The sequence below is a fragment of the Periophthalmus magnuspinnatus genome, chromosome 21 (assembly GCF_009829125.3).
Source record: "Periophthalmus magnuspinnatus isolate fPerMag1 chromosome 21, fPerMag1.2.pri, whole genome shotgun sequence".
In the NCBI taxonomy this organism is placed as follows: domain Eukaryota; kingdom Metazoa; phylum Chordata; class Actinopteri; order Gobiiformes; family Gobiidae; genus Periophthalmus; species Periophthalmus magnuspinnatus.
This window is the reverse complement of record NC_047146.1, coordinates 16,548,250-16,565,604: the sequence shown is the minus strand read 5'-3', so window position 1 is coordinate 16,565,604 and position 17,355 is coordinate 16,548,250. Positions and strand designations below refer to the sequence as shown.

Genomic DNA, 17,355 nt, shown 5'->3' with positions numbered 1-17,355 from the left:
GTGGCTGCTCTGTCGCTAATGTGTCATAGCTGCAGGATATTTGCATGCCGCTGCATATCCCGCCGCGCTCGTGTCGAACAGGTGTGCGGGTGGACGCACACTGAGCAAATTAAGTCAATGAAAGCCAGCCTTTTGTAAATATGTTGCAGGTTTAGCAGAATGGTTTATACGCAAAGGTAATGGGGCGTGATAATGCATTATTTTTGCTGTTTGGTGTATTTAGTCTTAATACAATTTGAACACTGCTATCTTTGAAATTAAATACTTTCTCTTTAGTACATGCTGTTGAGTATCAGGTTAATAGTTCAGGGCACATTATAAAGGTGCGCTGTATGTACCTGACCTGAATCTTCCACAGTATTGCATTAATTGCATGTACTTATTGGTGTTTCTGTTGCTCAAAATACCTTGGAAAACATGTATTATTACTTTGAGTTAGGTCACCTCTCCACAGATCTGACTTGTAACTTGGCCTGGGGACATCACCTGCTAATCTCCACGGAGATATGTTTATGGCCATACTGTGGAACATTCTAGGCAAAGCTTTAACATCAAGTGGTGGACTTTCCACTAGTAAATTTCTTGAGTGGGCATCTGTAAAAAAGCTATAGCTAATTCTTAATCCTAGTCACATGTCCTGCATTTGAAAAATCACATTGTTCATATTAGGCTGAAAATGAATTTGCATTACAGTGCCATCTCCATTGTGTCAGCTCTGCGTTGATAACGATAGATACAACCACATTAGACATGGTCTGTGTGACTTTTCCGCGGGACTACAAAGCCTTTACTCCGAACCAGACATCCCCCCCTCCTCCTCTCCCCTTTTCCATCTCCTCCTCTCCTCTCCACACCCAAACACCGCACTTAATAATTGATGGGCCTATGCTCCGTGTTTACTTACCCGGCCTGGCTTGCTTGTTGGTATGAAGGAAGAGGGATCACAACAAAACAGCACAAGGGGTTAAATTTGGGTTAACGAAGAAGGAGGTGGACGGAGCGGGGCGAGGCAGGTGCGCTAACACTTATGTGCACGGGAGTAAATAATGATAACATACAACCATGTCACACACAGCTGTACAAAGACACGCCAGCTAAGCACCTCTGAACAGCATTCCATTTTGCCACACAAAAGAGTTAAAGGAAGTCAACAGCTGATCTACCTGCAAACACAATGTGAATAGAGCAGTTAAGTCGAATGAACTGCCTCACGCCTTTCGGGGGAATTAGTTCCTGGGTGTACTTTTCTCATCTCACCTTGACTTATGCCGTGCACTCAACAGTCTATTGTCTGACATAGGCCCGGCGTTTCATGTGTAAACTGTAACAGGCAAAACAGCACAGACAGGCGTCAAAATAGACACAAGGCGGGTGACTGAAGTATGTAGGCGGAGGTGCAGTCTCGGCAGTTTACCTTGAAGGGCTAAAACTAGTTAAAGTATTCATATTTTAAAGCTGTTGTAAACAAGATGCAAGTTTATGAGAAAAAATTGAAAATACTTAAACTTAAAATACACTTTTTGGTTGTTTTTTTGCTCATTAAGTTCAACGAAAGGAAAGCAAACTTGAATCTTTTGTTAACAGGTCAAGCTAGTAAATAAACAGACTAATAGGAGACCAACATGAGCTAAATTAGCTTAATCAATCATTGAATAATTAAAGCCAGAATACAGTTTTAATATAGTGTGGGTAAAGCATGTGCACTTCAAATGAAATGCCCTTGCCATTGCAGTACATTTAGTGTTATGGGTATTTCTTTAATGGTTAACAATAACTCTAATAACTGCAATATATTTTAAAGCACTACTTCATATCCATTTGCTGTGAAAGTAAAAGCCTCTCCATTTTGTTATCTATTGTTGTATGTCCCTCATCCCCATCACTACTTACTAGACCTGTCATAACATATTTTGAAATGCGATATATTGCTTAAGTAAATATAGATGATAAATGATAACATCAAAATCAAACCATAAAGCAGAATTGTCCCCCAAAAACTAGTAGCTCTTAGTAGTTTGGTCTTATCTATAATGAGTCAAAAGAAGTTCACAGTTCAATCTTCTACAGCTCAAATCACATCTTAGTACAGAAAAATAACCAAAATGTTCCCGCTGCTGCAAAGAAAAAGTACACACGATAAATATTGACCCCCCCAAAAAAATATTGTTCCATCTATCATGCATTGAATGAAGTCGATGTAGTAAAATATCATGACAGGCCTAATACTTACTTACACCCACCCCCATGTCCCACGGTAGCACTGTCCAAGATCCATCAGACTGTGACAAAAAAGTTCACCGCACAGATTGCATTAGTCTTTTGGAAAGACCACTCGATACGTAATTAATTAACCGCCGTTTAATCCTCTATTTCTTCTTACAATCGCAGAGGCTTCCACATCAATGCTGCGGATCTCAGGGCCCACCAATTGGATTAGGAGTGCCTTGTGCAAAGCATTGTGCCAAACGGGTCTTGATTAGTGTTTAGTGTCTATTCTTACAGCCTTTTACCTTTAAAATGTAAGCAATAAAAGATAGTATTTTATAGAACACTAAAATAACTAACTTACAATTATGTGTTATTGGTTTTTGGTCAGGAATGCTTAGACGTGTAACACAAAGAGCTATAACTACATTGCAACAAGGCTAAACTATGAAATTTAAGGCTTGTGATATTTTGCTTTCAATTTGCTTCCATTTTTTCTTAATATTTGAGCATTTTTTTAAATTGCAATATAAACTGAATATGACATTTTCCGTCACATTGTCCAGCTCTACTTTCAACAATATTTTTTAACAAAAATCCACTCCCAGATTTTAAAACTCAAAATAATCTGCAAGCTGTCATTACATTCAACTGTTAGCATCCTAGCACTACTTGACTGTGAAACTCGCTCTGGCTTTGAGCTCAATCAAAGGGCGCACTTTAGAGAAAGCACACTAGGGGTCCATTAGCTTCTTTTGTTATCCAAGCATAGCATTTTTTGTAGTTTTTCAGCAGTTTTCCCAGCCACGCAAGAGTCCACGGTGCATGTGCATACGTGTATATAATGGAGTACTAGTGCACAATGCTGCTCCAGTTTAAAGAGCAGATGAGTTTGATGTGATTGTTGTCGGCAGCATGGCCCGCAGCCGAGAAGCCAGCGAGCGAGATGATTATATGAGCTAAAGAGGGAAAGAAGGGCAGCGGAAGAGATGGCAGAAAGGATAGGGTGAAAAGCAGAGAAGAAAAAAAAGTAGAACAGAAACAGGACATTTAAAGGACAGACTGGGGAGATTTCATTAAGGATCTAACTGCTGAAAATGTCCCAGGCTGCACTTGTCATGTGGAGCAGGTGTTACTGTCCAAGTGTCCAAATGCAAATTATGACAAATGGGAAAAATCTAATTCAGGCAGCTCTCAATTGTTGGCATTCATTTAAAAATACAGTAGTGTAGACTCAGTAATCTGAATGCAAGTCCTTTTTTTATGTGTTCAGTAGCTATAAATGATTGAAATTCTGAATTGAATCAGATTTGACATGTGTCACAATTTGCAAAGTATTAGCAACAATTCACGTTGGATAGCCACAGCTGATAAATATCCTGTTAGGTTTTAATGTAAATCTTGCTAACCTTTTAATTTAGAGCTCTGCCATCTTTGTCTGATTTGAGTAGAGTATTTGTCTAACATAGTGCATTTCATTGTCATTTCCAAATATATTCATGCAGGCGTTCAAATTACACGTTCTGCATATTGTTTTGTACAGGTCAATTGGTCAACCACTTGCATCACCACTAATAAAACTTAGTTGTGTATATGTTAAGGTCCCAAAGAAATCTTAATGCTTCATGAAAAGCGCCTTAAACGTTCGTCCATTAGCTTGATTCGCGGAGGTGACCTTTGCATGCCCCGGCCTGCTTCTCGGGGTCAGTGCCGAACCTGCACCCTGTCATCCCTTATTACGCCACACAAACAGTGACAAGGCTCGGCGCTATGTCGATGAATTCATGCTCAGAAAGTTCATGGAGCAAAATGACGCTGTGTGTTTAGCTCATAGCCCGTCTTTGTCAGTCCTCATCTCTCCAATTTTTTCTTTCTTTTTTTTCCTGTCCATCTGTTCCCTTCATATCTCTGTGTCAGGGACGTCTCCTCACTCCGTTACAACTCCCTCTTTCAGCGTGGTGTAATTATACGCGCAGAGTTTTGGCAACCTTAAGCGAAACCACATCCAAAGTATTGTTTTGGACGTTTCAAAGGCTCTTTCATATGCGAGAGGACAGATGCACGGTTTAGCTAGGAGTCCCTGCCACAATTATCATTACATAATCGCCTCATTATCATTTATCCGTCATTTTATACAATTTTCACGTCATTCCACCGCTTTGATTTATGGCCCGCAATGTTTCCACAGCTAAATTGTAGGTTTGTTTTGTAAGCGTTGACCAAAATTTGAAATTCTAGACTTTTTTGACAAGGTATTTCTGACTTTTTCATATTTTAAGATTCCGTGTTGAGTAGAAAATATGACTTTTTTCTTACCCCACTGAAAGAGTTTTGCCTGTTGATTCTTATTTAGTGTGTAGTGCATTTGTCATTGAACTAAAAACTGTTTCTACATTTGAATTATCTTGAATGCACTTCTGCACTGCCCAACCATAAGCAAGTTATCCGTGGCAATAGCAATTTCCCACCTCCACAAGAACTCCAAGCTAATCAAGTTAAAAGCTAAGGGTGTTGTTCCGAATGCCACAGCCCACAATTGACTGTCTGTGTTTAGACATGGGCTGATTTTCTACTCCCGTGACTTGATAAACAGGCTAAAATTACGTTAAAACGTCTGGAGTAGTGGGGGTGGCATTGTTGATTCAGTGCTAGCTTTACAGGTGGCACACTAAGGTCACACTGCTGGTTTGGAGAGACATTTGTTAGAACTGACATGTGATTTGGCCTGTGTGTGTCAGAGAGAGAGAGAAGGTGTGTGTTTTTGCCACTCAAGCTGTCTTGTTGGTCTCCTGCTGTACTTTGTCACAGCCAGCTGAGTGATTTTACTTGATGGTCTTCTTCCTCTGTCTTCATGGCGCGGATTTGCATTTTTTGAACTAGTTTCCTGGCAAGACGTTGACAGTAAATTTGTAACATTTGTCAGGGATGTCAAGATTAAGACGTTTTTATGGAACTTGAGAATTTTAGGAGCAAAAAGTTAGAATTCAAAATTTCAGCTTGCGCAACATGGGATTTTGAAGGATGAATTTTTTTGTCATTCATGGTGTCAGTGACCACAATAATCACACCACACAAGTTTGATAATGAAACCCTATTCTAATGTCAAATATTGTGAGTCTATTCAAGTGCTCCTCTGAATAGGCTATAGGTATCCGCGCTTTGTTTCGCCTGCCAAGGTCATACATTTAGCCTCATTAGCGGTGAGTCTTATCTATTAGCAATTCTTTGGTTCAGTCCATTCGTGAGGCTCTTGTATGAAAACGCTTTGCATCCCAGCCCCTACCCTTCATTCCAGCGTCATGGATTATCCAGTTAGCTCTGTCCGGCTAGCTAACCTCAGAGGGCCCAACCATTCAGGCTGCTGTAGCCCATTCAACAATCGCATTCTGTTGAAATCCAAGTCAGGCTTTTGCCGGACTGCAAGCCTTTTGCCTCTGCCAGAGTGAGAGAGAGGGAGAGTGTTGTACGCCGGCATTTAAAGGAGAAGAGGAATTTGATGCTTGAGTAGGGTGGGATTTTTGTGTACTATAAAGATTAAAGGACTTTGTGAATTACAAATCATTTTGGAGACATTTTACATCAAAATTTTTGCTGAGCCCTTCAAATGCGATCTTAGTTTACCTCAGAAAATGCTTGTCCGAGTTCTTACGGTTCCAAACACTGCGCAAACCAATCACGTTAAAGGAATCTGGCTGATTGTAAAACTCCTATGTTTTGTACTAACAGGTTCATCCAAAAGCCCACACACAATGCACGAGTTAGGACACAAGCCCAAGCCTTTAAGAAGCTTTATCTATAATGTGCTTTTGACTCTCCTCTGTAAAATAGCCAATGGTCAGCACTTGAACCGGGGGCGGACCAGACAGGAGGGACAGAGGGAGGGACGATCACATGGCTTTTATGTTCACTGGCATCATCGCAGTAGATCAGAATGTTTGGTAGCTCGGAGTAAGCAACGTGGCAGCCATTTTTTTGAAGGGGGGGTTGGAAGATGATGGAAACGCAGCGAGACAAGCTAAGGTAGGGGGAAGGTATGGTGGTAGTCCCGGACCAGAAGCAACAGGGAGGAGGCCAGGGGGAGTGAACTGAATGCGGGCCACTGGGCGCTGGATACAGGCCAAGCCGCTAAGCCCTGGCAGCTCGTTAGCCTCTGTGTTACTGACCTGATAGACCACAAGCCCCTCTCTCTCCCTCCTTTTCTTTTTCTTTTTTTGAGTAACCCACTGTTCGACGGCGGGCACTTGCTTCCAGCGTCCTTGGGGGGCAGTACGGTGGCGTAGAGCTGCTAATGAGCTTCAGCATGCGTTTGATTGCGGCAGTTGTTAATCTATCGAGTTTGTAATGTAGATGGATAAATATTGCGGAAAAAAATGTCACAAATCTAAATCTGATTTTAAATTTGGACATTCCTTTAACAAAAAATAAATAATGTTAAAAAAATAATAATGTTAATTGTATTAGGGTTGTCAAAAGTATTAAAAATCTGATGCTAAACGATAGTAAAACTAGTATTGAAGCTAGATGCTGATTTAAGGTATGACTCTGAAATGAAAGTTTTATCAGAACTAGTGTGAGACCACATGGTATAATAAACAAATATTGTTACTTTGTGTTGAAAATTACTAAATTGTATGTAACTTTCCCACTATGTTTATGTGGACATTTGCCTATTCCACTGTTCCACTTACTCCCTGCAACCTGAGGGGGGCAGCATGGGGTATCACAGAGCATCTAATAAGCTTTCGACATGTACACTTGATTGAGCTTTGGCCCCTAGCCCATGCAAAGACGTGAAGCACACAGCACAGAGATGCAATTTATCAAATCAAAGGGCCTTGTTATTCCGGTCACTGTTGAAGTCTATTACTGCTGATGGCCACTAGACGCCGGCCACAACAAATATAGCTTTTATGCACTCTGTCATTTGTTCTACACACGGGGCAAGTTCTTTTATCAAATCAAAGGGTTGGTTATTGTCCTTAGACTGGAGCTGGCATGGCTTAGTGGCTTCGATGTTGGCTTGCAAGACCCACACAAGGGAAGGCTTTGATGCGTTTCAGAGGAACTTCTTCCTTTTTATAGTTGGTTTATTTATTGAAATTGACTTTACATTGTCTATTTCTCTGATATAATTTTGCTAGGAGGCTAATGATGATGCAAAATCATGCTGATTGACGGCACTGAGTTGCGTTACCACAGATGGCCTCTAGATGCTGGGTTGCAATAGCAGCCCTTTTATTCAGTTTATTTCTGTCCCTTAAGGCAATTTGAAGTTCTTGTCTACATCTGTTTATTTATAAAAAGTGCAGATTTGGCTTATTAAACATCTGCTAACAGGGGCTGTGTTGTTCCTCCCTGTCACAAGTGGGACTACGTCTTGCTCCTCCTCTCCAGATTCCATTCCCAACATCTGCCAGAAACGTCCCCCGATTTTAGCATTTAGAGCACTGCTTACGTTCTTACTTAGATCTTCAAATAGCTTTTTATTTGAGCAATTCATCACTTCTATTTGATTCTCTCTCTTGGAAAGCGGCCATTTTTCGAGTTGGGTTTACACTTTTGTCAGCTCTCTCCTTACCTCGAAGCCTTTTAAAATCCTTAAGCGTATTTTTAATAACTGGTTATCCATCTCGGGAGGGTAGTTAGCGCTAATGTAGGATGATCCGACGATTTTACCTGCGGCGTGCCAACATGGCTGCTGTCTTCGAATCCTCTTTCTCCTTTAACTGCCTTCTACATAAGATCCATTGGTGCAGTTAAGAGATATTATGGTCACAATCACTCAAGATAATTGACTTTTTTGACGGAAGTGTTCCTCCGGTGCTGGGTGAAGGAGGTGACGAAGGGATGAATTGTGTTGTTATGAACAAATCGATGAGTCATATCCTGCCTCGGAAAAAAGGGAGGAAGTAAATGCAAGGGCTCCATATGAGGTGTAAGGGAAATCCAGTGTAGTTTTGCAAATTAATTCTATCAGTGATCATCATCATCAGGTTCAACATTTGTAGTTTTTTTTTTTAATATATCAAATTAAAATATGTATTACCATTTTACCATTTTAAAATAATCAATAATACACATAGCTAAACCTAACCATGTTTTTTTCTGTATTTCTTCCAGCTACATCTAATGGCACCATGGAGGGCATCGACAACCAGGACGGCGGTGTGTGCAAGACCAAGTCCATGAAGATAGTCATGAAAGTGGGGCAAAGTGAGTACCATATTACTGAATTACAATGCCTCTGGGCACCAGGCGGGGGCCCCGGTACCTCCCCAAAGCTCCGCACATGTCCTAATAAGGTCAGGGGAGGCCGCACTGCAAACAGCTCCATCGTCTCCATGACACCTGGGGCTCCGAGGGGCCGAGATCCAGATCCAGGAGTAATGTAGCGGAAGGCCCATTGCACACACATACACATTACAAGGGCCTGCACGCACACACCGAGCATCTGCTGTGCATGCTCCCTCGGCCGAAAACTTGTGCAGTGGAAATGTGCTTCAAATGCCCAGGATCTAGCAGAAATATAAAGCAATAAAACGGTAGGAAATAAGGTTGATATATAGTTCACAGTTTTAAGCCTAACCATTAGCATTTGAGAGACTTAAATATGAACTGGTGATTCTAGTACTAAAATACCTTGCATTTCAAAGTACAAAATTAACATTAACACAACGTTCTATACATTTTAAGATTTTCCACATTGTTCATTATATTACCTGAAATAACAGCAAACTTATGATTTGGTTTATACAAATATTCCAAGCATTAATTTCAAAAATACCTATTCATTTTCTTCATCTAAAAATGGCGTTACATTTATACTCCCACTTATTTTTATATTCCATTCAACATTTTTGCAGCACAGCCACAAGATTACTGTAAACCACAATATTGCTATTGCTATTTGCTATTAGCTTCTTCAGCGCCCATTTACTAACACAGACATGTCTAAGCAAACCTTTTAGCTCTGTAAACGTCTTACTATTCAGTGTTGCTGCTATTAATTACAGCTATTATGATACAGAGGGAAATTCCCAAGGTTGTACAGTTGTTTCAATAGCTCCATTTGCTAAATGATTTTCAAGGTTAAGAAATGAATTGAAACGGAGAAGGAAAAGACAGGGTCAGACAGTGAAGTCTGCTACTTTTCAGATAGAAAGAAATCTCAAGCAATTTAGCAAGAAAGGACTTGTGCGTAAGCTTCCTGTCTTATTGTAAATCCCAATGTTTAGCGAGGTAGCTGAAACAATAAACAATAGTGAGACGGCTGTAAAGTTGTGCTGTGAACTTCGAAGCAATGTAAACAAAACCAAGCATAAAACAATGAAAATATGCAACAATAGTAAAATGATGTGGTTCACGCCAACGCATTCTCTCTTGGGAAGTTTAACCAAAGCCCCAGTTGTTATTTGTTAAACCAATTCTCATGCTTAGTTAAAGTATATACAACAAAAAAAACTAATTTGGTATACTTTGCTTTCTCTTCCAGGTCCCACAGACCCTATTTCACCCAAAGACAACCCCACCAGAGTACCGTACCCGCCCAAGCACCCGGACGGCAAGACACCAACATATAAAAACACCAATGATGTGCTGGAGAAGCCAGGTGAGCTCACCCTCCTGCTATTTACAACCGCAAAAAACCCTGGGAAAGAGCTAAGTGGAAGCAGAATTTATGGAAGCTGTTTTGGAACACCATTGTTGTTGTGAAAAAGTGGTTGTCTATGTGTGTGGCTATGAGGGGAAAAAAGTCAGCGATTCATCAAGGAGGTAATTGAATGTTGCCCATAAACTGATAGGCGTCTCCAGCTCAGCTCACGGACTCTGGCTTGTCGAAAATGCAGTATTCATCGTTTTACAAAGGAATTCTAATGCCTGATCGATATTAATGTTGAGTTGAGTAGGGCTGCAGCGATTAATCAAGTAATCGTGATGAGTCAACTATAAAATAAAAATTGTAGTCTTGCGTTGAAAATCGTTATCTGGACTGTGCAAACTCTAAAACACATGCTAAAGCAAAGACAGTGATATTATTAAATCAGATTTTTTAGATTTTCAACTAGAATACAATTTATTTGTAAATATTAAGTGAGATAAAGTATGAATTTGTATTTTTAATAAGTAATATAATGGTAAACAGAATGAACATTTTTGCAAATGAAAAAATAAATACAAATTACATATACAGTATAATAAAATTTTCACAATTTCACTACAGAACACAAGTTAAAAATTGGTTAACAAAACAAAACAATAAGGTGTAACATTTAGGATCGCCAACAAGTCTGCGATTCATCAAGGAGGTAATTGAATGTTGCCCATAAAACTGATAGGCATCTCCAGCTCGGCTCAAGGACTCTGGCTCGATTCCAGGCTCGACGCGGCACTTTAAGTGACATTTTCAGGAAAATGATCCGATCGCTGTCTGCCATCTTTCTTTAACGAGCTGCTCTCAGGACAGAAAGCCACTTGTTCCGACCCCCCCTCCACATAGAATCACAACCCGCCCACGATATAGGGCCTTATCTCAGCTATTGGATTCCAAGCTTCAAATCTGGCACCAAGAAGTGAGTAGCAATTTCCCTCCCCAAAAAAGGGCGTAGCACAAAAAGCACGCTGGCCTAAATAAAGCGGTGACTGGGTCCCACGTTTTTATGGAAAACCGGTAAAATGGTTGACAAGTTGGAAAAGTGTAAAATTTTGAGGTTTTGAAATAGTGCGTCATTAGAGTCATTACAATTTAGAACGTTTACAGTTTCCACAATTTTCTCTACTCAACCACACACTAAAACATTGGTCATGACAAAAAAATTCAGGTTTAGTTAATTTTACATTTACATTTTAAATTGTGGGGATGAAAACAAATAAGTATTTCACTATGTATCTGACTGACAAATCTGCATAGCGACAAATGTGATTGGTCCAGTCCAGTTTCAATTTTTATCCCCATTTTGTCACTTCATTTTGGTCCTGTAGCGAGAGCATATGGGGTCCGAGTCTGAGGCTGCATAATCCCCTTGTAAACAACCAAAATAGTTTTCCATTTTCGGCGCCCTGCCATCATGCTGATCTTCAGCACTTATAATCCGGTCAAAACATACCTTCTGTCATATTCACTACGACTAATTCATGCCAAATGAATCTATTTATATTAATCCAATTAATTAGCAAAGAAAAAATAATATTGCACTATATTTTTCCAGATAACAATATTATGTCAATCCAATAGAAATGTTCTAAAACATGTCTTTAAATTGAAGATAGCGCCTAAAAAGTACTGGAGTATCACTTTGTTTGGAAGACATTTTTTTCAGTTTTTATTTTTTTTTTATTATTATGAACAATATACACAATTATTCACATTTTGCATAGCTTCAAAACAACATTCATGATTTGTTTTTTAATAATCTGCTCACCTCTTTTTACTATGTCACTTTCATTCTTATTGCAAAAATACTACAAAAAATATTACTGCAATATCCATTTTCATCTGTATCCCTAATTACTATTCCCAAAGTTCTATTTTCAATCATTCAAAAGTGTCTTTCAAGTTGAAGCCATTTTGTCTATTGCCCTTGTCAAGGTTACTGTCTGCGCCGGCTGCATGTGAATAGCCACCGATCGAACCTGACCTTTATAGAGCAGCTCTGAATGGGGAGGTCTCACTCTGGCGCTCCTCACAGTTCAATGCACCTTTGCTTTTACCGCTGGCCAATAAGGAGACGGCGCTGAAAAGGGTGCCTCTTCTCTGCTCATTCACGAGCCACATTAAGAACCCCGGTCACATCTCACTCCGTCAATTCTTTCAATAGTCGTGTGTCTTTTTTCCCCGAGTACATCGAGATACCGTCAACAAGTATTGCAGTTGTTTTTAGCCTGTCTGGTTGTGTTGAAAAAAGTCCAGCCTGTCCACCAGTAATGGATAAACATTTGGAAATACAGATTGGGGCAGGTGCAGGGGTCAGATGTGATAGAGGGTGAGAATTCTATATTTGTGAAAATACCTTCCGCTGAAATCAGGGTGGGAGAGGAGTAGATAGAGTGATTGAGGAGGCTGTTCTGATGCTGCGGTGGAGATGGATCAGAGGATGGTTGTGGCTGCAGAGAGTGAGCTTTAATGGAATGGAATTTACCTGCATTTTGCTAGAACAGGGTTAGATGTGAACAAAGCTAATGCAGATTTCCCTGCACTTTGGTCTTGCAGTTTCCTGGGTAAATTACCAGGAATATGCAGGGAAGGTTTATGCTATGTGAGAGTGCAAAGAGGCAAACGCCAGGTTAAGTGTGAGCATTGCAGACCCGGGCGGTGTTCTGGGATTGGTGCATGTGTGACCTTTGGACATTGCTCCGTGTTCTGGCATTTTTACCTGGCAATTTACTGGGACCTGTGTGTGAATGTGTCTGTTGATTACAGTATTCTACATTTTTAACATTTTACCCTTCTTTTTCCACAGATTCTGCGCCACATGAGAGCGACGTGGACACAGGCGGGAAGTCATCCGGCACCATGGGCTCGGAGGTCGCCATTGTGGTCAGCATCGCCTCGGGCAGCGTCATCTTCATCATCATCATCATCATGCTGGTCCTGCTGCTGCTCAAGTACCGGCGGCGGCACCGAAAGCACTCACCGCAGCACGGCACCACGGTCTCCCTGAGCAACCTGCCCACGCCCAAACGCGGCGGCGGCAACAACAACGGCTCGGAGCCCAGCGACATCATCATACCGCTCAGGACTGCCGATAGCGTTTTCTGCCCGCACTACGAGAAGGTGAGCGGGGACTACGGACATCCGGTCTACATTGTCCAGGAAATGCCGCCGCAAAGCCCAGCGAACATCTACTACAAAGTCTGAAGCAGGAACTCGAAACAGAAAAAAAAGCTTCAGTCGACTCCTCCTCCTCCTCTCCTCCTGATGTTTCTCTTCTTTTCGTCAAATTTGGTTTTGGAGAGGTCTGAAAAGGCGGTTGCTAATGCTGCCGACGCTGCTCTCTAGGGCTTCTGGGAATTGTAGGACAACGATTGATGTTCTTTTCCCATACTACAAGCCCATTTTGGTTTAAGTGCACTGCAGCTGCCAATTTTGGGGGAGCTTTATCAGGCAGTGGCGTAGACGGACACAGAATGATCAAGTAATGGATTTTTATAGAATGTTTGGAACGTTTTCGGAGAGACTACTGTTTGGAAAAGAGACTCAAAATGGATTGAGGAGGAGGTTGGCAAAAAAGGAGGATGGACCGCCCTCCCTTTTTCGAAAAGCCCACTAGCCAGAGACTTTGTGGATTTTTCTAGCTAATCGGAGGAGAGAAGATTCCCACGCACCCATCCTCTCTGGGACTTTCCTTACTGACTCACCCAATCACTTTGCCACCCGTATGCTCACCTTAAAAACTCACAAACAGCATCTCAACGTGGAGTTCACTGTCTCATTCCCACACATTTGTTCCCAAAAGTTACTTGAAAGTTCATGGACTTCGAGAACCCTCTATTTTGTACTTTCTAGCAGCAGGATTTTACTAATTTTGTCGTTTTTTTTCTCTTTCCATATTCCACGGTAGTTCAATTGTTTGATTTTGTTTTCCTTATTGTCATATCATTAACAAAACTACAAGTGACCCGACAGTGGCTAGGACGAGGGGACAAGATGTAGGAAGAAAGCAGGTCAGAGTTAGCCCAGGTGGTTTCAAGGATGAGTTGGGGGTTTATAACTAAACATAGAGCAGCACTTTGAATCCCTTTTCGGTACCCCCACTCTCTTGAATGAGGCTACGGGAAGCCGGCAGGGACAAAATTCCCTGATGGGGCGGTGTTCTGGGACAAAAAGTCATGTCGCCTTACTGCCGAGGAGTACCAACGCATGTAAAAAAAATAAATAAAAACAACACTGTATTATGTAACAGCTCCACAATGTAACTAATGTTTACTCTGTTGTGTAAAGACACCCAGATTTTCAAATGATCTGCGGATAAATTTTGTAATAATTTGTATTTTGACGTTTTTCACATTTTTAAATAAATTATTGCTATTTTAAGTCAATGCTCGAAACAATGTTCTGGAGTCACACTTTTTATTAATTTCACAATTCAAGTAAACATTTTGGTATAGGCTAGTTGTCAGACTAATCAAACTATTTTATTATCAACTATTTTTTGTTGGTAACTAATCAAATACTAGCGTTGAAATGAAATTATGTTGACAGAAGAAAATAAAAATTCCTAACTTTCAATTATTGACATATATTATCTTAAAAATGTATTGCAAATTTGCCATGAGGCCTTATTGATTTTTCATATATCACAAACTATTCTGTCTGGTTTACCAAAGTAATCTGCAGCGTTTATTAACTTAGCTTGCTTTCTACAATTGCACATAGCTCACAGTTTTGTTATTCCACTTATTATAATCCTGACGCATTTGAATTTCCATTAATGGCGAACACGGAGCAGATTAGATCAACATTTGGGTGTTTTTAAATCAATGGAGTAATTTAGTAGCTTTTAAGCCAAGTTCCATGATACAGTGTGGATATATGAAGTGTTGCTAGTGCACTCCTGTCCAATGATGAAGAACCAGCCGTAGGTCTGGTGGGACATCCGAGGTACTGTACTCCACGCAGGATGATAAGGGCTCCCAGGGGCCCCTCTCACTGGTGTCCACCTGCTCTTAAAGAAATAAGCACAGGGACATGTGACCACCCACACCCCTCACTGTTTCTCCATTTGTGACTTTTACTTTTTATAGTTGTACATTTAAAACATTACAACGATGAAAAAAATACTAAAAAACAAGCAGATTCTATTTATGATAGACACATAGAGCACAGGCAGCGTGGAGGAGGAAATAAGGATATTATATTATAAGTGCACATTATGCAAACTTGGACGATTTGATCTCTTCACCACTGAGCCCTTTGAAGTAGTCTGGACTCTTTTCATGGGGCAGGGTAGCTCCCACTCAGTGTAGCATCTCCCAAAGGATTTCCCATCATGCCCCTCTTCTCATCCTTACTCATATGTGCATGTCTCCGCCCCCATTTTGGCTTGGGTCCCTGCACCGTGCCCTGAGCAGTAATCGCCTATTCATAGAACTACTTCATAAAGAGCATCACCGAAAAGCCAAGCCTTGTATGATCTGAGGTTTGTGCCTCTAAGAGGTTACAAAATCTGCAAATATGCAATTCTTATTTATTTTTGTAATCAATTCTAAGAAAAAAACACCTATGGAAAAGTGTTCTTAACCACTGAAAGATGTAACAACTTCACACAGCTAGCAAAGAACGCCACAGTCTTGTCGTTTTATTTAACTCTTTTCCTGGTTTTCGGTTCTGTACTTCTGTTGGGATAACGTGCCGTAGTTCAAACTGTGAAAAAGTGAACAGGTTTTGAAAAGGTGAAAAAATAAAATGGCTGTTTAGTTGCTGCGGCAGAATATGACAATCTTATTAGTTTCTTTGAATCTGGTGTTCTTTTCTTAGCAGCCAATTAGCAACCCTGCTATGCTAACAGCTACTCAAACCACAGACTGTACGAAAATGGATGCAGCAATGCATTCAGCTGAAGCCATACTTTTGATGTTGCATGCGGTATTTGCCTGAAAGTTTTAGGTTCAAACCACGCTGGAGGTGAACATTGTATTGCTACAATGGTGAGATGCTACACCCCCATTGCCAACTCTGCATTACGACAGAAAGGGCATCCGGCTAAAATTGTGTAATATCACAAAGCGACTGGTTCGCTGTGGCAACCTCTGATGTACAAGTGGGCAGCCAAAATCTTTTAATGTAACCTACTGTTGTGAATCATAGAGCTTCACTTAGCTGTGTAGGCTACATGCTAGTCCATGCTCGTATCATAAAACATTTACAGTTGTGGCTTCTCTTTCTGCTGCATCCATTGATTCCTACAGTGTGACTGAATGATAAGTCGTAGCTGTGCGGGTGTTAGCTTGGCGCTAGGGGAAGCAACCCAGGCCTCGGTAAAATGCCTTGTTCGTATGGTCAGCCCTCGTCACTTGACTCAGTAATTTTGCACCGTACTTCTGTAGGTAAGAGACTGTAAATACATTAATGTTTGTATTGTATATGGATCCTGGGTTGTTACAATAGCCTTATTCACCTTTTTAGGAAAGCTGAACAAAAAAATCTGAAAAATGGAGTACTACACTTCAAAGCAGAGCATAAACTACTTTTTTGGTAAATAGCTTATGTAAATATTGACCAGAACCCAATAAAACATTTTTATAAACTCTTAAAGGTAAGATGTTTTGTATAAATTTGAATTTTTTGCTATGTATTTTAGCTAGCGCTCGATGGAAAGCTTGTGTCCTCCCACGCCCCCTTCCTTTTGCACTGTTTCCATGGTAATTTGGTTTAAAAAATGGAGAGAAAAGTTGCCAAGCTGACTGCTGCATATTTGTGCCATAAGTGTGTACCATAAATATTTATTAAATTAGTTTCTTTTTGTTTGTTATATTCATTATTTTAATTTCAGTCCAGTTTGTAAGTAACACAGTATTATACTTGCATTGTTTGTCCATTTGGGTTTTTCTTTATTTCTGATTGGTCCACTCTGGTTGCTGGGTGACTGTAGCCCCGCCCCTCAATTCATCCCTCCGCTGTACACCATCAACATGGTTTGGTCATTCAACTCGTTTCAACTAAAGTGACACACATTCCACCAGTCTGTTACAAACTGAAAAATGTTTTTCAATAAAATGTTTTTCCTATGGATCTACTGTCTCTGTTTTTTCTTTACATTTTTACAAGTTGCTATTCTGTAAATACAGGTCGGCTATGTAGGGTAGATAACACTGTACACAACTAGAGTTCACTTTGACATAGAATTACAATGATGCAGCAGCAGGGAATAAGAGGGATGGAAATAACAAGAAAATGTATTTATTTCTATACCAAACCTTGCACAGCAAGATAAATTCTGGAGATATTGAATTCACAAATTCACAAGGATCCATCTGGTCCAGCTCCTGCTGTTGCAATTGCCCCGTTAACTGGTGAACCGCCCAAATGAACCAAAACAAACGTCAACACAGTTGAACATAAAGACTATTTTGGTTTTGAAAACGGAAGCTCTTTATTTGTGGACGTCAGAGATATCTGTGCTTTTCTCTCAACTAAATATAACAAAAGTTTGA

The 17,355-nt window shown here is 40.4% G+C and overlaps 1 protein-coding gene across 1 annotated transcript in view; it reads left to right on the top strand.

The window, feature by feature from the left end:
* Nucleotides 1–16,873, top strand: part of efnb2a (ephrin-B2a) — a 30,037-nt gene extending 13,164 nt beyond the window's left edge. The window contains exons 3-5 of the mRNA XM_033986980.2: nt 8,326–8,418; nt 9,698–9,814; nt 12,663–16,873. Coding sequence (XP_033842871.1) covers nt 8,326–8,418; nt 9,698–9,814; nt 12,663–13,060 — 608 coding nt within the window. The 3' untranslated portion in view covers nt 13,061–16,873. The remainder of the gene's footprint in view (nt 1–8,325; nt 8,419–9,697; nt 9,815–12,662) is intronic.
* Nucleotides 16,874–17,355: the final 482 nt, after the last annotated feature.